This window comes from Hemicordylus capensis, chromosome 4, assembly GCF_027244095.1.
Source record: "Hemicordylus capensis ecotype Gifberg chromosome 4, rHemCap1.1.pri, whole genome shotgun sequence".
Lineage (NCBI taxonomy): Eukaryota > Metazoa > Chordata > Lepidosauria > Squamata > Cordylidae > Hemicordylus > Hemicordylus capensis.
This window is the reverse complement of record NC_069660.1, coordinates 182,280,357-182,306,276: the sequence shown is the minus strand read 5'-3', so window position 1 is coordinate 182,306,276 and position 25,920 is coordinate 182,280,357. Positions and strand designations below refer to the sequence as shown.

The 25,920-nt window shown below is 46.4% G+C and overlaps 1 protein-coding gene across 3 annotated transcripts in view; it reads left to right on the top strand.

The window, feature by feature from the left end:
* Window positions 1-25,920, top strand: part of LOC128324709 (sodium-dependent neutral amino acid transporter B(0)AT3-like) — a 70,502-nt gene that overhangs the window by 36,889 nt on the left and 7,693 nt on the right. For all 3 annotated transcript variants that reach the window (XM_053249564.1, XM_053249565.1, XM_053249563.1), the window contains 4 exons: window positions 4,426-4,538; window positions 5,919-6,047; window positions 20,939-21,095; window positions 23,458-23,662. In XM_053249564.1, the coding sequence (XP_053105539.1) occupies window positions 4,426-4,538; window positions 5,919-6,047; window positions 20,939-21,095; window positions 23,458-23,662 (604 nt within the window). The remainder of the gene's footprint in view (window positions 1-4,425; window positions 4,539-5,918; window positions 6,048-20,938; window positions 21,096-23,457; window positions 23,663-25,920) is intronic.

Below are 25,920 nucleotides of genomic sequence, written 5' to 3'. Positions count from 1 at the left end.
TGCATATTTACCTCTTTACGTGCTAAAGCTTCAATCGGAGATACCCATAAGGGAGTTTTAGGTTCCAACCATTTTTTATATTTTACCCAGACTCTCATTAAACTCCTTATATAGTGGTTAAGAAAATCTTTATGTACTTTACTTTTGTCATACCACAAATATGAATGCCATCCAAACCTTCTGTCAAATCCCTCCAGATCAAGTAACCCAGAATTTCTTAATGTTATCCCTTCTTTTAACCACGTCAAACAAACAGCATCAAAATACAACCGTAAGTCTGGTAGGGTAAGACCACCTCTTTCCTTTGCATCTGTTAAATTTTTAAAATTAATTCTTGGTCTTTTCCCTTGCCAAACAAATTTAGTTATGTCCTTCTGCCATTGCTTAAAACAAGTTAAAGTATTGATTATAGGAATAGTCTGAAAAAGAAATAACATTTTAGGCAAGACATTCATTTTCACCACTGAAATTCTTCCCATTAAAGATAAGTTCATATTGGACCATCTTTGTAAATCAGTTTTTACTGTATTCCATATTTTAATATAATTATTTGAGAACAACAAAGAATTGTTGTTTGTCAGCCAAACACCCAGATATTTAATTTTCTTCTCCACTTTCAACTCACTTATTTCAAAGAATCTGTCCTTAGATTTCTGATCCATATTTTCAGTCAACACCTTCGTTTTAGTCTTATTTATATAAAACCCAGCCAATTGGCCAAATTGTTGTATTTTTTCCAAAAGTCTTCCAATCTTGTCCAATGGATTTTCTAAAAAGAACACAACATCATCCACAAAAGCTCTTAATTTATACTCTTGTTTCCCAATTTTTGGGCATTATATTTGATCATCTTCTCTAATATTTCTACAGAGCACTTCTAAAACTAATATGGAAAGTAATGGGGAAAGTGGACATCCTTGTCTAGTCCCTTTTTGTATTTTACAATTATCTGATAATTCCCCATTTACAATAATCTTAGCATATTGCTCTGAATAAATTGTCTTGATAGCCCTAATAAAATTGTTGCCAACGCCCATTGCATCTAATAACCTCCACATAAATTGCCAGGAAATGTTATCAAAAGCTTTCTCTGCGTCCAAAAAAAATCATAGCCATCTGTTTGTCATTATGTTTTTCATAATACTCCAATACATTCAAAACTGTTCTCACATTATATCTTAATTGTCTCTTTGGCAAAAAGCCAGCTTGATCCTCATGAATAAAGAGTCTTAATATGGCCTTCATTCTTCTTGCCAAAATGGTGGCAATAAGTTTATAATCATTATTTAAAAGTGAGATTGGCCTATCATTTTTAACTTGCGCTAAGTCTTGATCCGGTTTTGGGATTACTGCAATGTCCGCATACTTCCAATGTCCGCATAATCCCTCTTTGCAAAATGTCATTCATAGTCCATTGCAAAGGCTGTGAAATTAGATCTTTAAATGATTTGTAGTACAAAGCTGATAGCCCATCAGGTCCTGGTGCCTTATTGGCCTAGCTTTGATTTATTGCTTCAGTTAGTTCCATTACTGTTATCGGAGCATTCATAATTTTTATGTGTTCCTTAGAAAGTTTTGGAATATTTTTGGTCTTAAGAAATTGGTCAATTTTTACATCTCCTACTATATTTCCTTTATATAGTTCTGAATAGTATTTTAAAAATTCTCTTATTTCCTTACCATCATAAGAAAGCCCGTTTTTTGGTAAGTATTTTGGATATGTAATTATTTTTTTTCTCAGATCTAACTTTCCAAGCCAACAGCTTGCCTGGTTTATTTGCGAACTCAAATGACCTTTGCTTGACATATTTTAAGTTCCGTTCAACTTCATTTGCTACTAACATAGAAAGTTGTTGTTGGAGCATTTTGATAGTTTGAGTAATCATCTTTTTATCTTTAGCCCATGATAATTCTCTTTTCTTTTTAGAAATCTGCATCAGTAATGTCTCTTTTTTTCAATCCTCTTTGCTTCTTAAAGTATGCATTTTGCTGTATAAAGAAACCTCTCATGACCGCTTTACCTGCATCCCAGATTGTTTTATTGTCCATTCCTTGATTTAGAGTTTGGAACCATCTATTGATGTTCAGAGCACACGTGGTAGGGTGCATGATCAAGGAATAGAATAGATCAATTGGTATGTATCCTGTAAACCACTTTGAAAACTGAAGAAAAGTGCTGTATAAATATTTGTCATCATCATAACAGTAGTTCTAAACCGTGAGGATTTTCTTCCAGAAGAAAACAATATTGTGACAATTTTTTAGTTATTTTGTTTAAGTCAAAGTCAAATCTGGCACCCAGTACAAATCTGGCACCCAGTGGTCATTAGGATAGTTGGTGCAAAAGGACGATCGATGCACTGGTAGTCTATCTCCAACACACTCTAGGTTCTCTGACTCTAACCTTTGGAGAAAGCTTCAGTGATCATTGTAGCGGATTAAAGCCTTTGTCTCAGAGCAAGCCCACGTGAGAGGAAGAAAAATGCTGAATCATCCCATCTATGCTTTCTAAGCAAGGCTTTCCCTTAAACTTCCCTGTATTTTCTGGTAGTTTCAAAAATGGCTGCCACCACCACCCCTCTTTATCTCTGAGTTTGACCCACTCTGAGCTTGGGCTGAAGGGACATTCTCCTTCTTTTGCTATGGGAAAAATACACAAAAATCCTTCTATTTGCAAGCCTCCACATGGTGAGAAAGCTGGCGTGTGTGCACTAGAATGAGACCCCCTTCCAGCCCCCTCTTTCCTCAGTCAAAAATCCACTCAGAGAGGCTTGTAAAATACAAAGGTAAAAAAAAACTTTATTCAAATGCTACAGAGTGCTTTGGTCTGAGGCTCCCTCAGCTTTTAGTTACAGGTGAAGATACTTTGTGGTTACAAGAATACTTCAAAAAACATCCCAGTTGCAAGGAATAGGGATGTAGGAAAATACAAAAACACCTTTAAAAGCTTACAGAGTCTTTTGCAACACCCTGGATGGATGGGCACAGGCTAGTGTTTTTTAGTTTAGTTACAGGTAAACATCCTAGAATAGTTACAGGGATATGCAAAACACACAAAAGAAAACAAAAGTCTAACACCAAGTCTGACTAAATGAATTTCTCCCTAGACTACTTCCCGAAGCCTAAAGCCCCAGCTTCCTTTTCCTCTTGAACTCACCAAACGGTGGTAGAGGAGTCAAGCTTCCTGCCCTCCTGGCTTCACCGAGATCTGCTGAAGGGACATTCTCCTGAAGCCTTTATGGCCACACGTCCTCCTCTCTGCACTCCCAGCCAGCTGCTTCTAACAAAGAAACCCTTCTTCCTCTACAATGGCCCTCTATGTCCCACACACCTGGTGAGCTGGTTGGTTAATCCCTGGAGTTCACCAACCTGTCAATCAGGACAGAGTTCACTTCCGGTTAACCCTTTAGGGAGGAGGGCTGGCTGGTCACTACAATCCTTAACATTTTTCAGACCAGTCTTTAGATCTCAGATGCAAGCCTTGAAAGAAAACAGCTGTGTGACACACAGAGAGGCTATTCTCACGATCAGCTAAAATAGGGCTAGGGGAGGCTAGCCCTCTTTTAGCAGACTGTGGGCCGGGTCTCACATTTAGTGAGACCCGGTTCCTAGCGGTGAGCGGGAAGAGCGAGCTAAGCCCGCTCTCCCCACTCATGAGCGGGCAGGGAGCGCTGGGCGGTCGGATCAGCCGCCCACATGATGGCCAGCTCCGAGATGGAGCCGGCGGGGGCTGGGGAGCTTGGGGACTGCGCGGCCCCTGGAAGACCCAGTATCCTGGGGAGACCCCCGAGCCGGGAGGCTGCTCTCCCCACAAACCCTCTTGAGGTGGGTCTCACCGATCGTGAGACTCGCCTCAGAGGGTGGTTTTTTTTAAGCTGTAGGGGAGAATTTGAGTTAACCCCTTATTTAGCAGAGAAACCCTGGGAGAGGCTGGTGGGCGTGGGGGGTGGGGAGCTGCACCCACTCCCAGCAGCTACTGTCACTGCTGCCAGAACTGATAAGTAGTTATGTACTCCCCTCCCAACTGCTCTACCCTTAGGGAAGCCTCCCTGCTCCCGCTTTACTGGTAAAGGGGAATCCTCACTGGATTCCCCTTTATCAGCAGAGCTCCGAGACAGCTTAGTTTAAACCAGGCCTAGTTAGGTTCAAATTCAGACTGGCCAAGGCTGGTCCGTTTCAACCCCAAACCTGTTGAGCTAAGCCAGCTCGATGTTGAGCCCAACTCAAACCAAGCCGGCTTTCACCCCGCATAGCAAATGTTAAACCATTCCTTGCCCCTGTTTGTATTACTCTCCTAACTATGTAAGAGGACTAATCTGTTAGTCCTCATCACCCTTAAGTGAAATTTACACAGAAATTATGAGATTAATAATGCATTTGGCATTGCCTCAAATATATATATATATATATATATTTCTTTTACAGTTAAATCACCTCAAAAATCCACGGGTGTGGCTTGATGCAGCCACCCAGATTTTCTTCTCTCTCTCTTTAGGAATTGGGGGACACATTGCATACGCAAGCTACAACCCACTAAAGTACGTATAATCTAATTTATCTTTTCAGAATATAGCTGTTGCCCACCACCTGGAAATAAGCTGTTCTTAGCAGACTGGTCAAAAATTGTCTCCAGATAAGGGCATACCAAGATTGGAGTGCACTCTGGGAGAAGAAGAAAAGATGGGCCCCGCTCCCTTTCCTTCTCCTCCCACCCACATCTCTTTGCTGCATCTCTCTGTTGTATATTCAAGGCATGACCATTCTTTCACTCCTGTGCAAAGAATGATCCTCTTCTCATGATCTGTGAGAAGGGATAGAGGGTGGTCTGTGGAGAAAGTGGGTTAAATTTGCAGGTGATCATGGTGCCATTGCTGGGCACACTCCCCGTATGCCCAGATGATCCCCCTGCATGCCTAGGCAGTGGGGAGGGTCAGGGTCCGAGATGTGTCATCCTGGCTCCCAGAACTACCAGAATGCAAGTAGCTGCGGCTGCCACACAAGCAAAAAAACGAGGTTAAAGGAACACTTGCTCCCTTAACCGCGTTTTGAAGGGTGGCTAATTAGGTGGGTTTGCCACCATGGAGCCAACAGGATTGGGCCCGAACCTGGTGGTTCATATGTGCATGCAGAACGGGGCTAGACTCCCTTAGCCTGGTTTTGGTCGCACGTGTGAATAGCCTCAATATCACACACTCCTCATGAATGCAGACACTTTCACTCACACACTTGTGCACATGCATTCTCCTGGTTCAATTTAATTTTTTAATCATTCATACCTACTACAATCACCTCCCACAGTAATAAAACATCAACAGCAAAGAGAGAAGAGCAAGCAGTCACTCAGTTGTGCCCCCACATCCCAGGGGCCCAAGGACAATTATAGCTATGCTTCTGCCTCCATGAAATGTTCCTCAGCCGTCCCTTGGGATGTGACCCAATCCATACAGTCCCTCCTGGAGCCCAGAGAAAGCTGGTAAAAATAGATATGGATTCTGATTGTAAGTCTCCAGAAAGAGACTGAGAGGTCACTCACACAATCGAAAACTCTGTTCTACCCAGGTTTGGGAACTGTGTGTACTCCCAATTTTTGATTGTGTGGAAGCAAGGTTAGAGGAAAACCTGGGTAGCAGTGATTGTGTGGAAGTAAGGTAGGAGAAAAAGCTACCCAGGTTTTCCTCTAACCTTGCTTCCACATAATTAAACATTGGGAGTACACACAGTTCCCAAACCTGGGTAGAACATAGTTTTTGATTGTGTGAATGACCTCAAAGATTCATTGCTCTATGGCATCACTTGCCTTCAGAATTAGTCTTGTTGACCTTGGATGACATGGGCAGTCTCTATACATTTATTGATATGATACCTTCATGTTGCCCTTTGTAGAGCTTAAACAAATTTTACATGTTTATATTTCCTAGAAATGACTGTGAATTGGATAGTATCATAATAGCACTTGTGAACAGTGCAACTTCTCTATATACCACAATCCCAGTGTTTTGTATTGTGGGGTTTAAGGCAACAATTAACTACGAGAACTGCTTGGAGAGGTGAGTGATTCAAGTTTTATGTATTAAAGCTAGGGACTAGGGTAGCCAGGTCCAGATGGTGGCAAAAGTCAATATCCATCATCATAAAAGTGAAAATAGAGGATGTTTTTCATTTTTTAAAAAAAGTCTCCCAACAGTCTCAAATTTGCATACAATTTGCATATGTTTATTGGTATTGTAGTGAATTTAACCCCGCCTTTGTCTTAGAGCCAGCCCACCTTAGGGGAAGACAAATGCTGAATCATCCCCTCTCTATGCTTTCACCCACAAAGGCTGTTCCTTTAAACTCCAGTAGCTTATTCGCTGCCACCACATCCTATTAACAGAGTTTATCTCGCAGTGCACCCTGCAAGCTTGGGTGAATTTACAGAGAAATAGCAAAATAGTATTCCAATAGTAAAATAGTATTCCATTAGTAAAAGCACAAAAACCTTCCATGTGCAAACCTACACGTGGTGAGAAACCTTGGTAGCTGAACAACCAAATTAGGACATGTTTGCACCAGAGTAAACCCCTTTCTAGCCCTGACTTTCTTGAGTTAAAAATCCACTCCAACAGGCTGGTTAAAATTTGCAAAGAACAAAAAAAGAAAAATAAACTCTATTCAAAATACCACAGACAGTTTTCGTCTTAGGCTTTCTCAGCTTTTAGTTAGTCTACAGGCTTTCTCAGTAGATTACTGAGTTCCTTCCAAAAAGCACTCCAGCTGATATTGGAGTGGCCCACTTTAAAAATTGTGGTCACCCAGTTGCAAAGAATATGTTTAATTTGGGGATTTAAATGGACAGTTCACATAGGCTCAGCTCCTCTCCACAGTCCCTGGGAGATCTTTTTCCTGTGCATTCCCACTGGCTTAGTCTGCGTTTTTCCTCCAACCACTCACAAATCACATCAGAGAGGAGGAGAGAGAGAGAGCTTTTTTGTTGCTGTTAGTTTGACAGCTACGGAGGAGCTGGGGTAAGCTGGATCAAACAGCTCTTGCTACTGCCTGCTGGGACAAGGACTAGGAGGCAGCATCAGGCTGCTCTCTGGGAAGGGTGTGTTGGGGGCTTCCCTGCTACTGCTGCCGCCGCTGATGGACCATGGTCCACAGACGAGGTCCGCAGGAGAAGAGAGCCAGCCCACACGTCCCAACAATTTCAGACACCACAACGAATGCAAAAAAATTGTTTGGTCCCAAAAACAGTCTCTATTCCTCCTAAGGGGGGGGGAGGTCATTTGGTCCCCAAAATAGGAACATAGGAAGCTGCCATATACTGAGTAGGACCATAGGTCCATCTAGCTCAGTATTGTCTACACAGACTGGCAGCGGCTTCTCCAAGGTTGCAGGCAGGAGTCTCTCTTGGCCCTATCTTGGAAATGCCAGGGAGGGAACTTGGAACCTTCTGCTCTTCCCAGAGCAGCTCCATTCCCTAAGGGGAATATCTTATAGTGCTCACACATCAAGTCTCCCATTCATATGCAACTGGGGCAGACCCCACTTAGCTAAGGGGACAAGTCATGCTTGCTACCACCTCTCCTCTTTCTAGTTGCAAAATAGTTGCATGTCTTCTATAAAGTCCCTAGCTGGCAACTCTACTAGGAACCAATTTAAGGTATTGAACTCAGTCCTCTGTTCTCAGTGTTTTATTATATAATACCTTATGTTCGTTTATGAATCACTTAAGGTGCTCTGAGGGACTCAAATGGCTGAATAAACAGATTGTAGCATATAAAACACATTTCTCTTACTGGTGGTACAAAGCCATTAACATCAATAATTTAGGGTGTGATTGACATATTCCATTTGTACATTCATTCCTTCATTCATGACTTCAGGTAGCAGTCTTCATATTAATGAAATTTTGAAGTCTTTAAGGCAAACATTTATGCTTTTCTTTTTAAATGGGGAAAATAAATAGTTGGTGGAACTGAAATAGGATTCTGAGTTTCTAATAAGCCCACAGGGGTGCAGACAGGGTGAAAGCTTGAGGAGCAACTCCTTACTTAAATTTTTGGAAGGAGAGGAAAGGCACTTTTGTGCAGGGGCGTAGCAAGGTTGGAGTGGGCCCAGAGACAAGATTTTAAAATGCCACCCCCCCCCCCCCCGAAGCTCAGCTCATGAAGTAATGAAATCTTAAATGAGGCTGAATAGTGGTAACAAAAAACATAGTTAAAATTTTATATCTATCTATCTATCTATCTATCTATCTATCTATCTGAGCCCCTGGTGGCGCAGTGGTAAAACTGGCGCCCTGTAACCAGAAGGTTACAAGTTCGATCCTGACCAGGGGCTCAAGGTTGACTCAGCCTTCCATCCTTCCGAGGTCGGTAAAATGAGTACCCAGAATGTTGGGGGCAATATGCTAAATCATTGTAAACTGCTTAGAGAGCTCCGGCTATAGAGCGGTATATAAATGTAAGTGCTATTGCTATTGCTGTCTATCTCCTATGTGCCACAATAGAACATAATCCCAAATTATTTTTTAAGGGTTTTGTAAATTGTGGATGATACAGGTCATTTAATGGTACTAGAGAAAGACATGCGTTCTGGTAGTTCTAGGTCTTAACACTCACATCAATTTTGGAGGATGAATACAACTGAAGGAAGCCTGGGTGGGTGTTCAGCTGGGGGAGTCAGTCATGTGACTTGCCTCTGGGGGGCCCCCAAGGCAGTGGGCCCCTAGACAACTGTCTCTCCTAGCCCTATTATAGTTAGGCCCCTGATTTGTGGGAGGAGAAAGTATTGAAGATATGAGTTATTAAGTCTGGCAGGGGGCATTCAGTAACAAGGGGAATGGGGGGAAAGCAGTCCATGTGCATAGCTCATAGTGCCATCAGTTTGCATTTATGACAGCCCCTCATGGAATAAACCTCTCCATCTGGAAAACCTCTTAGTCCGGATGTCAGCTGCTATCATTAGGGGCTTGATCTGGGTCCTATCCAGATCACAGCATTGAGGTAGGGAGTGTTTATCTCTCTACTTATGCACCATTTTCCTGCCAAATTTTCCCCCAAAGCTGCTATTTAACCTCTAAGGTGCCCATTACAATATCTCCACTTCCACGGTGAAAAATCTACTTCAGTGGCAAAGTTGCAGTGGGGCAATAGTACAGAAGTAAAGGGTTGAACACCCTTTCTATTTGTGTAATGGTTGTGATCTGAATTGGAGGGCCACACAGCTGCTATATTAGCATAAAAGCAAGCAGCTAACTAGATGGTGGTGATGCATTTATAACATCCTGTCTAGTTTTGCCCAAAGTGCAAATGCACTGATGAAGCATTGAGTTAATACAATGTACAAATAATCACATTAATTGTCTTGAGCCTAGCCCCATATAGATGACCAAACAACCTCTGGGTAGCCTGTATTATCCTGCAAAGTCAGGGGGAAGGGGTGTCTTTTTTGGCCACAAATCAGGTTTAGATGTATGGTAAAATAGTCACCTGGCAAGTGGTGAGAAGAACTTGATCACATGTGTGCACTTTCTTTAACATTTGTGGGAAACTGGAGGTATTAGGCCTCCTATTTACAATATTAGTAAAATTCTCTTCTCTACTTAGCAGGACAATACAAAAACCATACAGGCAATGCAAAGTTCACACAGATGACCACACTACTCCTGGGTGACTTTGAGGTAGTCTGGTCATCTGTGCCATCCAGACAAGTGGTAAGGAGAATTTTACCACACATCAGATGCAGGTATGTGGCAAAATGTGCTTTAAAATGGTCACACACAACCAACTCTACACAACATCTATATAATTATTTCTCCAAATCTGGATGTGTGGCAACCTCTCGCGAGAGTTCCAGAGCAGCAGGGAGTTTGGTGACTGTGGGCGACTGGAAAGCCGAATGCAGTTTCCGCCGGCCTGAGGAGGCGGCTGGCCAGCGGGAGAAGCCGTGCCAGCCTGAGGAGGCAGCCGGCAGGAGTAGGCGTTGGTGGCGGGCTCGGTCCGGCCGCCGGGGTGAGGAGGTGGCTGGGCCACAGGAAGAGGAGGTGGCAGCAGGAGGGGAGAGGCTGGCTTGAAAGCCAGCCAGAAACCGCAGGGGGGGGGAGGAGAAGTGGGCCAGGCGGGCGTCAGAGCAGGCCGGGCAGGCATCAGAAATGCCCGGGGGAAGAGTCAGGGAGAAGAGGTTGAAAGGGGGGGGAGAGTCAGGGAGAACTAGGGGCACAGATGCTCTGCACCCGGTCAGCTAGTGTTTCTTATATTCTTATAGTAACCGTAGTAGAGAGGGCATGCTCTCACGCTTGCCTGTGGGCTTCCCACTGGCATCCGGTGAGCCACTGGGTGAAATAGGATGCTGAACTAGATAGGCCTTGGACCTGATCCAACAGGGCTTTTCCTATGTTAACAGATTTACCAAGTAGTTCGCCTGCTTCAGTTCGAATTTGAACCTGTTCAAACCTCAAAAAGTAGGTAGGGTGGTAGGCACCCTTGGGTGCCAACTACCACCCAAACCTCAAAGTGATTGGACCTTCCTATGATTTTATATGAATTTTAAAAATATTTTCCATTTTTGCCCATAACTCCCTAGCACTTAGGAGCAAAAAGCTGGGGTGAGTGTTAGGCACCCATGGGTGTCCCCCACCCCAAAATTCCCAAGGCAATTGGTTGCTTCTAGTATTCATGGTGAATTTTTTGGGGGAGAAATCCCATTGGATATAATGAGGATTTGGGGCAGCCCCGAATCCACCTCTGTGGGGTGGCAGCACCCCCAAAGTGGGTCTGGGGCCATGGCAAAAATGGCCTCAGTCCCTCCCAGGCATCTTCGGATTAATAGGAGTGATGGTTTTTTTAATTAGGATTTTCTAAGGCATTAAAATAATATCTAATTGGAATGAATGGAATGTGTGTCAGTGGGTGAAAGGTTAAGCCAGCAATCCCTATGAGAGATATTTCTTTAATGCCTTAGAAAATCCTAAAAAAAAACCCATCACTCCTATCAATCTGGGGATGCCTGGGAGGGACTGAGGCCATTTTTGCCATGGCCCTAGACCCACTTTGGGGATGCTGCCACCCCACAGAGGCGGGTTTGGGGGGCTGCCCAAAATCCTCATTATATCCAATGGGAAATCCCCCCCCCCAAAAAATTCACCATCAATACTAGGGGCACCCATCAATTGCCACTCCAGCTTTTTTGCCCCTATCTGGGCGCCCTAACACATAACATCACGCAGGCCAGTCCACCTTACCTACCCGAGCAACTAGATGACACAGACCAACAACTAGTGTTGACAATGACACAGGTCTAAAAAAGGCCACTGCTGCTGCCTGCCAGCAGCACAGCACACACACAAAGAAGAAGCAGCAGACCTGCTCTGCTGCTGCTGCAGGATGGATGATGATGCCCAAAGAAACCACTGAGGCCACCACACAGACAGAAGCTGACCCGCTCTGCTCTGCTGTTCCCCTCCTTCATCATGGATGCACACTAGTTGCACACACACGCCACATCCGGTCTGAAATTAAAAGGCCAAAAAGGGGTCCAGGCAGGCCAGAGGACCAATCCAAACCAAACCAAGCACAGACTACTAGCAACTACTGCTACTACTAGTGCTACATCGCACACCACAGCATGAGCATAGCACACAGCCAGCAGCAGCTGCTGCCCACACAAGCCAACCAGACCTAACTAGATGGCAGCGCATGGCAGTAACAGCCAACCTGTGTGACGACGCAACTGCAAGGGGAGGGCATAATTACAGGCAGGAGGCAATTCTAACACAGATAAAGTTAACATTAAGAACCACCAGTATGTCTACATAGTGCAGTACAACTGAGCTGAGTGTGATGATAGTTAGAGCAGAGCACTGAGCATTGGCAATGGCAGGCAACACTCACCTGCTGGTTCAGTAGTTCTCTACTAGTAGTTCTCTTGTCCACAGTGTCTTCATCTCTTCATGTGTGCAGTGCATGCCTTTTGCCTTGCTTGGGGAAAGAAATGGTTCTGGTCCACCACATCTTTGCTCTAGGACACAGAGGCCCAAGGCAGGTGGTGACACCAGTGTGAGTGCATGCGTGTTTGTGTTTGCTTGGCCAGGTGTTTTTTCTGTGTGTGTGTGTGTGTGTGTGTGTGTGTGTGTGTGTGTGTGCGCGCGCTGCTAGCTAGGAGGGGGGAAGGAAGGGGAATGGGGGAGGGGAGGGGAAGGGAGGGGAGAGGAGAGGGAAGGGAAAAGGGGGAGAGGGGTGTACCAGAGGGGATTTAAGGGGGAGGAGGGCCCGGCTCAGAGTTGGTCGTATGCCACATATATGCACACACGTGATATGTGTGCTTCGGTGGAAGACCAGTTCTCATCAGCTTGCCAGACCAGGGGCAGGAGGTTGTGGAAGGGAGGATGGAAAGGTGATGAAGAGGATGGAGGGAGGGATGAAGGGAGGGATGAGGGGGGAAGGAAGGGTTGGAGGGGGGAGGGGAAAAAACATGTAAACACAGACAGACAGACAGACAGTAGCGCACACTAGCGAGCATCCACACACAGAGACAGTGCTAACATCCATCCACACAGACAGACACAACAGAAACAGCCACACACACACACACACAAACACACACCTTTTTCTCCCAACAAGCACAAGCACAGACACACAGACACACATTCCATCCCCTCCCCCCAAAGAACCCAGACAATCAAATCAATCATCAATATGTTGTGTTGAAAGGTTGATTTCTAATATTATGATTTGGGGTTTTTTTTGCCATCAGTCAACACATCAACAGTAACCATAATCAACAACATAAGAATTCATTCAGCAACCATTAAGAAGACATTAAACACATTTTTAATGAAAACTAACCCCACACATGGTTTCTTTGGTAACATATTTTTGAAAATCAATCCTTTTTGGAGTCATCTATTACTTCCTTTGTTTACCAGTATGATTTTCAATATTTTTGGGGGGGTTGATTAACATAACATTTTTTTAAAAATTATTTACATCTTTATTTACATCTTTATTTACATATTTACAGAACATGTACCCACCACTGCCGCTGATAGTCTAGTATTACTAGGGCTGTGCTACTTTAGGTGTGTGTGCCGTGCCCACGCCAGGTACCCAAATGCTGACAGGTGGAGATAAGGGCTTGTGGTCAGCATCAGGTTTCTTTTTACGTGGGCGTGAGCATTGTATACGTAAATGTTTGGCCAGTCGCCACACTAGTTGTAGTGTGGGCACTGCATGCTGCGACTGGCTGGCACGGCTCATCATCTGTCACGTCAGCTCAGCTAGAGGTGGAAGGGGGAAGGGTAGGGATGAGCGCAGAGGATGAGCCAGGCAGGTGACCAACCATGGGGCAACCACGGTAATCACTCACCCACCTCAACCTCCAGCTCAGGGTAGTCCAGAAGGGGGAGTTTGATCTTGAGAAAGACCAACTGCTCCACCAGACCAGCATCTAAGCGGCAGTGAGAGGGTGTCACCACTTCTGCAGCACGTGAGAACACTCGCTCATTCTGGACACTGGTTGGGGGCAGGAGAGGAGGCGCACAGCAACCATCGCCAGGTCCGGCCAGATTTGGCAGCGGGTCACCCAGAACTGTACGCAGTCCATCGAGCTGTCTTTCTCCACAGGCTCCTCCAAGTACTGGGCAACGCATTGCTCAGCACTGGAGGGCCTGGCAGGTCGTGCCTCCCGCACACCAGGCAAGGCACCAAGGCACATCCGCTGAAAACACTGGGTGGATTTCACAGTGGGAGCAAGTGGCTGCTGCATTGGTGCTGCCTGTCCACGCTGCTGGATTGGGAAGAGGAAGGGGAAGGAGAAGCTGACGCCGGCTGGCCACCCACTACACTGCTGCTGCTGGGTGCGGGTCGGGTGAGGGGGTGCACCTGCACCACTACCACCCTCCTGGTCTCTCCTGGTCCTAGCAACCTCCTCCTCCTTCACCTTCTGGACCAGGAGGTCCCTCCACCTGGGCAAGTCACTGGCACTAACGACATTGCCCTTGATGGCTGGGTTGCAGAGACAAGCGAGGACATGCTCCTCCCTGCTTCCCAACTCACCAACGAGCCGCTTGGCCACCCCAGACTTCAGCCTTCCAGCCAGAGCAACACCCTCTGGCGTGGTCAGAAAAGCCAGGAGTTCGCCCATCAGCTTCTCCAGACCCAGAGCTGTGGGCAGCGCCTGGTTCAAGGTAGTGGTGTCACCGTGCAAGTCCTTTGTGGCAAGCTGGAAGGGCTTGAGTGCCAACACTGCCTCGGACAGCTGCTTCCACTCAGCATTAGAGAGGTCGCAGACAGCCAAGGACTCGTCCCTCGCTAGGGCGCCAAGGGCTCTCTCCTGCTCCAACAGGCGCTGGAACAGGAGGAAGGTGGAGTTCCACCGTATCTCTATATCCGTAGGAATGAGATGGCGAGGAAGCCCAAGGTCATCCTGCTTCTTGTGAAGCAGTCACCTGGACTTCTCGCTGTGGTGGAAATTGGCAGCCAGCTTGCGAGCCTTCTCGACAAGCATGGCTGTGGCAGCAACAGCACCTTGGGGAGGGTGGCGGGCCTGGGCCCGTGACGCCTTCAGCTCCTTAAGGCCGAGGGTGTCCCTGACGGTCAGGTGGAGCATCTGTGCCATACACCGTATGTTTACACAGCCCATGACTGTATCGACAGCGGCGTTAACGTTGGATCTATTGTCAGTGACAATGAATCCCCTAGAGAGGTGTGGAGACCTGCCAATCCACTTCTCTATCTGGCGGTCAAGTACGGCCGCCACCTTCTTCCTGGTGTGCCTCGTGTTCATCGTCTCCACATGCATAACGGCCCACCTGTGCCATAGTGCAGCGGGAGCTGCGCCAGACCCAGGAGCATTGCCCAAGGAGGTCTCCTCACTCTCCAGGGCCCGCCAGAGGGCAGTGAGGGCCAGGAAAGCAGCGTGCATCCCACTGACACAGGTCCAGAGGTCAGTCGTGAAATGCATGCTGGTGCCAGCCAGAGCCGTATGCAGTCCAGCTGACACGAGCTCCCTGCACCGATGTTACAGGGAGGGGACCACGTTCCGGTTGAACATGGTCCTTGAGGGGATGATGTAATTGGGCGCAAGCAGGAGCGTATCTAGGGGTAGGGCAGGCAGGGCACGTGCCCTGGGCGCCACTTGAAGGGGGTGCCATTTTGTAAAATTAATTTTTTAAAAAAAATTGCCTGCCAAAAACAAAATGGCCACTGTGCATGCTCAAATAGCCTCTGTGAGGCCCCTAGGTCATGCCAGGTCTTGCAGAGGCCATTTGAGCATGCACAGTGGCCATTTTGTTTTCAGTGGCCATTAAAAAAAAAAGTTTTTAAAAAATGGCCACTGCACATGCTCAAATGGTCCCTGGGAGGCCCTAGAGGCCAGTGTGGGGAGGAGGAACCTTTGCAAACCCCCCAGCCTTTAGGAAGCCCCCCGAAGGGGCTACAGGTAAAAAATAATAATATATAATATAAGTCACTGTACACATATTCAGATTGGCACTATGTACAGGGAATCAGGGCTTGTGAATACTGAGCTGATGCTTATGAGCTAGGATTGTATTCATTTGCTCTTACTTTGCTTCTTGTGAAAAGTGAGTTAAAAGTGATGTCTTGCTAATATGGCTATTAATGGTGAATTTGTCTTTGAATCAGTGTGAAATCCTTAATATTAAGGCCCACTGGGAGTTTCTTGCTCTCTTTCTCTCATTTTAACTGTCTTTCTGAAATATTAGAATATATTTCAAGCAGTGACACAGTTTACTCTGCATATCCTTTAATTATTTACAGAGTATCTGGGAAAAGTCAAATTCTCCATTTATTTTTAAAACTTATGTAATGGTGATGCTACAATACATAGTAGAGAATTAGACAGGCACTTCTGTTTAGTTTTCCAAGTACACCTCCACATAGTATTTGGGTATTTCATGAGCCCCAGCATACTGAAATTTGTAGTTTCCAGCATTTTTTGGTCTGGCTAAGTCCACTGCTAAAATAGTTTTTGAAATATTAAAAGATTAACGAGCCTGACTTCTATTTTTCAGCTGATATTATGGTAAAGTTATCTGAAAGATGGGTGTCAGATGCTTGGACAGGGGGCACAATTTCAATGTTTGCCCTAGGCGCTATTTTCCCTAGATACGCCTCTGGGCGCAAGGTACTGGAGTATCCATTGGATGCCGGAGTTCTCGACCACCTGAAATGGCTGGTCATCGGTGGAAATCATCTCCCCTGTGAGGCGAGTGAGGTGATGATGAGCCACATGAACAGTCCACTTGCTGCCCAACACCTGTGTCCACCGCTGGACTGGCAGTGTAGCCTGCTTTTTGGCTGGCGCAGGCACACTGCCCTTGTCCATCCTAGTGGCAGGTGCACCAGGCGCACTAGCACTGCCAGTGCAGTCAAGGAGAGCTGGGTGGTGATGTTCCATGTGTTTTCACATGGCCGTCATGCCCAGGTGCTTTGGATCCTTGTCACGACTGACCTGCTCCATGCAGTGGACACAGTGGGCATGGTTCGGGGCATTTTCAGGGATCTCAGAATGCTCCCAGACACCACTGCCCTTGGCCTCCCATGCCCTGGGCGCGTTCTTAGGCCTCTTGCTGCTGGGTGGCTGTATTCCTGGGGGGAGGCTGCCGCTGCCTGCCCACTGCTGCCACCCAACCCCCTTCCAACCTGCGTGGAAGTGGAAGGGCCCGGCTCCACTGGCAGAGGAAAGGCAGGCCTCTCCACTACCTCAGCAGACCCTTTCTCACTGTCGGAGCCAGAGTGGTGGGACCCACCACCGCTGGATGCCAGCATGACTGCCCAGGCTTCATGAGGGGGGGCCCACTGAGCGGCAAAACTATAGGGGGAAGGGCCCCAAGAGGGAGGGAGAACCTGGCTGCATCGCTGCCAGCCGTAACATCCTCCCTGCCCTCTGCCTGCTCTCCCGCACCAGCAGTCTCCTCCACCACCACTGGCAGTGCCCCAGCAGCACCTGGCACCGAGGGACCCGCCACAGCCCTAGTGCCTCTGCCTCTGCAGGCTGGGGAAAATTTAGCCTGCGGACAAACCCCTCAGCTGGGGCAAAGAATTCTGCAATGGGGCGGACCAGGGTATCCTCATCGTCCCTGTATCCTCTCCCTCTCTGCCCCACAGCCGCAGGCACAGCCCACCCCTGGCCTCTCCCACCTCTGCCTGCCAACCTTCTGTGAGGCCTGCCCTGAACACAGCGCTCATGTTGCTCAGACATGTTAAAAGGTGGGAGACTGGAGGAGAAAGGCTGGGAAGGGGCAAAAAAATAATTTGGAAGGGGGGAAGGGGCAAAAAAGGCCAATTAATTGGGAGGCGGGAGGGAACTTTTAGGGGGGAAAGCCAATTGGGGAGAAGGGAAGACTTTTGGCAGTGGGGGGGAAAGGCCAATTGAGGTGAGGGGGAGGGGAACCTTTTGATTTAGGTTGGGGTGTTAGAAGCCAATTGGGGAGGGGTGTTTAAATTTGAAAAAAAGGGTGGACCCCTGGGTGGGTGGCACAGGCAGTTACTAGGTGGATTAGTTGCAGGGGGAGGTTTTTTTTATTATGGGGAAAATGGAAGGGGGGGGCACAGTACCTACCGGAGAGGGACACAGTCAAAGCTGGGGGGACCTGAAAATCAAGTGAAACCCTTCTTTAGTGAACAGTGTGGATTAGGTTTGGGGCGGGGGAGCAACAATTTAATTCCTATGGTACCTAGCCTATTTTAAAAGAACCCTTTAACAAAACCCATCCAGTCCACCCACAGCAAGCAAGCATACATACAATAGCATATCATATAATAACAAGAACCCTGGGAGGGAGGGACCTGCGGAAACAAGAGACAACCTGCAAAAAAAGCAGCAATTTCTTCAACACAACAGTACATCTCAAAATATCCCTCCCCACAACCAAATGCATTAAAAAATACAGGTGTCCCTATTTAAAACCACCAACTAGGGAAGGGGACAACAAAAGCTGCACACACATGCGCACGCATACACTCACCCCTCTTCTTCCGGTCCTTCTCCTACCGTACACTGCTGCTGGTCAGACGCGCAAACCAGCCACCCCTCGGCTGGTACACAGACAGGGCGACACAGGCAGCCGGGGTGGTCAAGGACGGTTGAGAGAGGGGCAGAAATGAGGAGCCACTATTTGTGACTCAACTCACCCACCCCCAAGCAGAGACAAATAAAATGAAATACTTAAAAAAAACAAAAAACGATGGCAGGGTGAGGTCGGTGGTGCTGTAGCTGCAGCTGTGGGAAGGGAAGGAATAAATGAAAGAAGGAAAGGAGACAGGAAGAGAGAGAGGGGGGGAGAGAGAGAGATAGCAGCACGAAGGGTGGAGTGGGGGCGATGTAGCAGGGAGGGGGGATTCAGGGGGACAGCAGCAGCAGGCCCAAGAGGGCAGAGGGGGGTGAGTGGTGGGTATTACTGTAGTGGGGAGGGTGTGTGTTGGGAGGAAAGGGGCAGCAGGCCCAAGAGGGCAGGGGGTGGGTGAGTGAGGGGTATTGATGTAGCGGGGAGGGGTGTGTGTTGCGAGGAAGGGGGAAGCAGGAGTGGCATGGGCGGGAACAGGCCCCAAGGGGCACAAGCAACAACAACAACAGAAACCCAGGAAAATTAATGAGCAGCAAAAGAAAGCAAGGTGTAAAAATCAAGGAAGACCACAACAACAGAACAAACAAAGTAAAACTCTTCAATAATCTTAGGAATCAATCAAAAGAACACAGCACACAGAAATTAGTAATGTTTTAAATTGCAGCAACCAAAAATCCTTAAGAAAACCAAGCTCAGGCAGGCAGCAGCAGAGGGTAGGTGGGTGAGCGGGGCAGGAGAATCTGGATGAGAGGGGGGATGGCAGGAGGAAGGGGGAAGCAGGAGTAGTGTGGGGGGGGGGGATCAGGTCCCAAGGGGCACAAGCAACAACAACAACAGAAACCCAGGAAAATTATGAGCAGCAAAAGAAAGGAAGGTGCAAAAATCAATGGAGAACCACAACAACAGAACAAACAATGAAAAACTCTTCAATAATCTTAGGAATCAATCAAAAGCACACAAAAATTATTAATATTTTTACAGCAACCAAAAATCCTTTTAAAAAATCAAGCCCAGGCAGGAGGGAGGAAGGGGGAGCAGTGGGGTGGAATCTGGATGGGAGGGGGAATGGCATGAGGAAGGGGGCAGCAGGAGCAGGCCCAGAAGGGGCACACAAAAATTAATAATCACAGCAATAAATATATAACAGCAGCAACAACAAGCAATAATCAGGAATCAATCAAAATAATATTATTATTTATTATTATTTATACGATTTCTATACCACCCTTCCAAATATGGCTCAGGGCAATTTACAGAGAGAAATAATAAATAAATAAGATGGAACCCTTTCCCCAAAGGGCTCACATTCTAAAAAGAAACATAAGACACACACCAGCAACAGTCACTGGAGGTACTGTGCTGGGGGTGGAGAGGGCCAGTTACTCTCCCCCTGCTAAATAAAGAGAATCACCATGTTAATAGATGCCTCTTTGTCAAGTTAGCTGGGGTTATAATATATATAATATATAATCATATAATATATCATATATATAATATATAATCAATGGGGGGGGGAACCAGGCAGCAGAAGAAAAACAGAGAGGGAGGTTGCAGAGGGGCAGATGTTTGGCACAGGAAGAGGAGGCCAGGGGAAACCAGGCCAGGCTGCAGGGCCTAGGCCCCAAGCCAGGGACTAGCCTGGCCTGGGAGGGGATGGGATGGATCCAGGAGATGGGATGGCAGCAGGGAGGGAGGCAAGAACAACAAGAATTTTTTTAAGCACACTTAACGAAGAACAAAAGCTAGCAGAAATAAATCAGCACTGAGAAAAGGGATGGAGGGAGGGTAAAATAAAATTAATAAAATCAATGCAGATGGATGGGGTGGGTGGGCCAGGGCCTAGGGCCCTGGCCAAATAATAAAGGAATGGAAGAATGAATGGATGAGGAGAACAACAGAACAACAATAATATGGGGAAAGAAGCTGTAAAGTAAGTAACACAGAGATAGACACAGGGCAGAGAGAATGGACAAAAGAAAGAGCAGGAGGACAGACACAGTCAAGGGACTCACAGACAGACACCAGCGCACAGCAAGGTCCAGATGATGATCCCACAACTGCAGCCAAAGAAAATTTTCCAGGCAAGAGGCTTGCCTTAAATAGGTTAGAAACTCCCCCCTTTGGGAGCCCCCACCTTTGCGCTCCCCCCCTCCCCCCGGCCAACAGGGTGCCAGCTCTCAAACAGTGGCACAGTCAACAGCCTACCAGAGCACAAGACTCATTCTGGCCAATCAAAGGATCAATAGCCCAGCCAATGCAATGTCTGAAAAACAGCCTCACAAAATGGAGGCCAGGAGCAAAAGTTCAAAAAAGTGAGCCACAAAATGGAGGACAGACAATACAATACACAGAAACCCTATAGAGCCCTATGGCACATCCAAACCAGTTTGAACTGGTTCGAACCAGTTTGGATTTGGTTTGAATTCGGACCAGGAGGGCTAAAAAAGAGCCCGGTCTGGTTCGAATTCGAACCATCGAACCAGGCCGGTTCGAATTTGAACCGGTTCAAATTTGAACCGGTTCACACATTCCTAGTAGTTACATGCGCATCTTGATGTTCTCACTTGGTAGCCATCTGAATTTATATACAGTTAGCTTGAAGAGCAAATGGACTAAATATTATCAGGAGCAATGGGCTTTGCTTGTCTTTGATTAGATATGCCAGACATGCCAACTCTCTCCTCAAATCTCAGAGAATCACTGGAATCCTTATGAAATAGATGTATTCACTCTTGGTATTGCATATTGAGTCTCTTTATTGTTGTTTTGTTTCATTCTGTGGAGACTCTTAATTTGACTTTGTTGCTTGACTTTGTCAGGAAATCGAGCAATACAAATAATTCAAATAATTTTTGGCTTCCCTGGTAGGAATATAGAAGCTGTCATCAGTGCATTTAACTTGCAGCAGCTAAGCATCACAAAAGACAACTATACTATTTCGGTAGAGGCCCTAAAAGCAACATATCCAGATAAGCTTGCCAACCTCAGGTTGAAAACGTGTGTCCTTAAAGAATTCCTTGATCAGGTATTATACTGGCATGACAAAAGGATTATGTGACAGAAGATAGGTCTACACTGGCTCTGTTGCTATCAAGTGTTTTCCTGGCCTCAACTTGGTGATGCTCTGTGTGGGATTAGATTTTAATGAGAAGTACACACCTGCAGTTAGAATGCCAAATTGGGAATACACATGCACTTGGACATGCCCAGTGATGATATTGCTGACAGTTCCCCATGCCATATCAAACTGCTTCTAACAGTGTTTGTGGTAGAGGATGCTACTCTTTGACCAGGACAAAAGGAGAGGGGTACTTGCCATGGTTTGGGGGGCGGGGGGCGGGATCCTGACCTGGAACGTGGTAGGAGATATTCTCCTTGGGTTTATCCAGTCTTCATAAACTACAAGCACCTTGAACTTAACGCATGCAAGTCTTTCTGCATGGCAGGCAGAAACAACAATGGGGCTGGCATTGCCCCTTGTAGTCCACATGGCCCTATGTGTGGTGCTGGTACATGGGGAGTTTATTCTACCAGTTCTGTAGTAAAGCACTGACTGGCAGAAGGAAATGTACTTGTGCAGACATGTTCTGAGAGCCAATTCAAATGTGCAGAAATAGTATGTCCTTCCTGAGTTGTACTACAAACTGCAGGCAAGGATGTTTGTTGGTTGTCCATCATGTTTCAATGTTCAATCTTGGGGTTTTTTAAAAAACAAAACAAAACAAAACAAAACAAACAAACAAACAAAACCCCCACATCATGCCATGGAAAGATGGCATGTCAGCCAGTAGGGGTTTGCACTAGCTTCCTCGCACTAGTGCTTAGTGTGTATGAAGTGCATTTATTTAAAAAATGAGAGGGAGCATTCAAACATGTGCTAACTCTCCTCCTCCTGATATTTTAAACATCTTTCCCTGAAGTTCCCCCTGATTCAGAGACTGTGTGTTCCTTCTGCACAGCCTGAGAAAGAAATATAGAAGCTCTTCTCACGATCGGAGAGCTTAGCCCGCCCTCCCCACAGACGATCAAAAGGCAGCCCAAACTGGCCACCCACACAACTGCCGGCTCCGTCATGGAGCCGGTGGGGGCTGCGGGGATCAGGGGCCGCACGGGGCATCCTAGAGAGACCCCTGAGCCTGGGAGGCAGCTTCCCAGTCGGGGGTCTACTCGTGTGTCACCGCACGCCAGGGCAACACACAAGCAACCAAATGAGGTTAATGGAGCACTCGCTCCGTTAACCTTATTTAAGGGGAGGAGAAATTAGGCAGGCTAGCCGCCTTGGGAGCACTGGGCTGGCCTGCGAGCCCAGTGATTCCCATGATCCCTGGAAAGCGGGCTAAGCTCCCTTAGCCCGCTTTCCAGTGATCGTGGGAATAGCCTCATCGTTTATTTAACATTTTAAAGAGCGATGAATGCCAGGTATCAGTTGATTTCCCAGCAGCAAGACTAGCTGTGCCCTCTTCCAGTATTTGGGGCTGGTTTCATGCTGCCATTGACTAGCATGCCTAATACACTAGCCCATGAAAAGCACTATGTTCCAGGGGAAGGACCTTTCAGTACCCTCGTGTTTCTGAACCATTGCATCTTAGGCTATTAAAGCACATATTCACATTCTACCACCTTGTCAGATATGCCAATCACTTTTTATCTGACCCCGGCCTCTCTTGGCTAGCTCTCTGCCAGCCTTTACCATTTAAATGGGAACTTCTCATTAGTAATGCCTATGTTTCCCTCCAGATGCACAGCTAAGCTATATTTTTTATCCACTTAATGTGACAATGTTCAACAATCAAGACGGAGCTGGCCCCATAATGAAGTATGATGAGGTGGCCACGTTAGATGGGATGGATCCATGGCAGGGGTGGAGAGGGCACCCTGTGGCCACCTCCACCAGCCGTCTCATTTGTTCACCAGCCTTCCTTCTCCTGCCCTCCTGGTTCTGACAGTTGTTCCTCCTCTACTAGTCCTGCTCTCTGCCGTTACTCAGGGCAGGGTCACTGAGAAAAACAGGGTAGAAAGAAGTGTGGCAGGCTTTCTATCTCACCACTCAACTTCTCTATGCTTCCTTCTGCTCCATTCCCCATTCTTTGCCTTTTGAACAGGCAAGGTACTTGGGCAAAGAGGAGAAGCAGTAATGGCTCTCTTACTAGGTAAGGGGAGGTGAGGGAAGATTGGGGCACGGGGCACTCTGTGCACTACAGGGAAGATCAGAGGATGAGGAGACTGGGGTGGAGGGAGAGATCAGTGCATGGTGCACTCTGGGAGCCATGGAGTACAGGGGATAGCTCACTGGAGGAGCTTGGGCTGGTCCCTCTGCAATATAATAGCGTAGCTTTGAAACACATCTGACTTTATAACAGTCTCTCTTCTATTTCTGAATTTTGCAGAGTGTTTCTGGACATGGCTTGGCCTTTATTGTGTTCACAGAAGTCGTCACTCACATGCCTGGATCACAAGTTTGGGCCATTCTGTTTTTTGTCATGCTATTCACTCTGGGTCTGTCTTCTATGTTTGGACTTATTGAAGCTATTTTGACTCCTATATTAGATTTTAAAGTTGTGAGTAATTCTGTACGCAAAGAGATTATATCTGGTAAGATTTTCCCTACAAACCATTCCTTTCTTTGTTGTTGTTTTTTTCTTGAGAGCAAAACTCTACACATTTAAAACATTTATCCGTAGTGCTTTGGGATGTCCAAAACACGTCACATATTATTTCAGACATGTATTCATTTATATATCTGAGGGAAATTATTGCCCAATTTTTCTAATTAAAATGACTTAACTAACATGGAAATCTGCCTTCTCTGTCCACCTAGTGCATCTGCACCACTTCCCAAGTCCCTAGACATCAACATGTGGACATCAAACATTGGGCATGTAGAATCCTACTCATGTTGGATAAAATTATGCAGTTGATCTTCGCCTTATTCTTTTTCTGTGCGAACAGCTTTGAGAACTTTGAGAACAGCTTTTGAGAAGCTTTATTGAAAAGCAGTATACAGATAATAGTAGTTATAGTTGATTACTGGATCTCTTCTCCCCACCCCCCACCCGGGAGTGTACGCTTGGCCTAGATGTGGTTGCTGGTTCAAATCCTTGCTGGTATGTGTCCCAGACTATGGGAAACATCTATATTGGGTAGTAGTGATATAGGAAGATGCTAAAAGGCTTAATCTCATCTCATACTATGTGGGAGATGGCAATGGTAAACTCCTCCTGTAGTCTACCAAAAAACCCCACATGGCTCTGTGGTTGCCAGGAGTTGACACCAACTTGACGGCACAACTTTACCTTTAGATAGACTCAAATATTATGTCCCCATGTGGAATTCCAGGGGCATTGCAGGTGGGGCATACATACCGAGTGGCAGGGGTGCAGATCCTAGGGGTGTGCATTTTGGAATTTTCTTGTTTCGATTTGTATCCGAATCGAAACATCCCCATTTTGTTTTGTACCCAAATTTTCTGAATCTGAATCAGCCATGTTTTGTTTTGTAGCCAAATTTTCTGAATCCGAATCGATTTGGATTTTTAAAAAGGGTCCCAGGGCAAAAAGAGTGGGTGGTGGTGGTAGTGTCCAATGGGTGGAAGCTACCACCCAAATTTCAAAGGAATTAGGCAAAGGGCTGATTTTTTTTTTTTGTGAATTTTTTTCAAAGTTTACACATCTTTAGGAATTTTCCCATAGGGAATAATGAGGATTCCAGCAAATGTATCACTTCAAATCAAGGGGAGAGGAATGACCCAGAGCAGAGTGTGGTGGGTGGTAGTGCCCAATGGGGGCAAGGAAACTTCCAGAATTATTTCAAAGGAATTGGGCAAAGGGCTGATCTTTTGTCATTTGTTGAAGTTTATGTGTCTTTAAGATTTCTCCCATGGGGAATAATGGAGGTTTCAGCAGCCCCATAATTCCACTTGGGGGGCACTGGGGTTGCCCAGAGCAAGGGTGTGTGTAGTGCACATAGGGTGCCAACCACCCCCGCACCCACAAGCCTGTGGGGTACTGGGTTTTGTTGTTTCTGTGGTGTTCATTGTAGATTCTCTGGTAGCATATGAGATTTTTAGTGAAAAACAAGAATCCACTCTCATATGCTACCAGAGAATCTACAATCAGAACACCACAGAAACAGCAGAACCCAGCACCCCATAGGTTAGCAACCCTTCCTCTGGCCAATGTGGGGTCAGTAAAGAGTGGGAAGAAGCAAAAGAGCCAATGGGGAACAAGGAGGGAATTGTCAGCAGGTCAGCCCATGATTTAGGTCACTGATCAGAAGGCTGGAAGGGTGGGAAATTCGAAGAGATGTCAAACACAAAATGGAGACTGACTCAGAGATCACCACAAAATGGAGGTCCAAAACAACAAAATGTTTTGTAGCCAAAACAGGGCCGTTTTGTTTTGTATACAAAACTTTTGGATCTGGAAAATGGGTGTTTTGTTTTGTCTACAAAACACCCGAAACAGGCTGTTTTGGGTACAAAACATTTTGTATCCGAAACATTTCGCACATCCCTAGCAGATCCCTTCCAAGCATTTGAGGAGTTCCCACTCATTATACTGCACTCTCCCCTTCCAACCTAGTAACCCATATCTCCCTCCAAAGAGTGTCTTACTCAAATTATTTCTTAATGTCTTTCTTACGTACCTTCTTAAATGTCTTTCCTTCTTAAATCTCACAAGAGTAAGTAAAGAGTTGCTCCTCAGACTTTCCTTCTGTCTGCATCCCTGCCAGGGTGGGGAAGTCAGGCATCTTCTTGCTTCACTCCATACAATAGCTGGATTGAGGGGAAAGTATTGTCAGATCTGGCCAAGTTTAAAAGAGTTGTCAGAGACAGATGCCCTACACCAGGG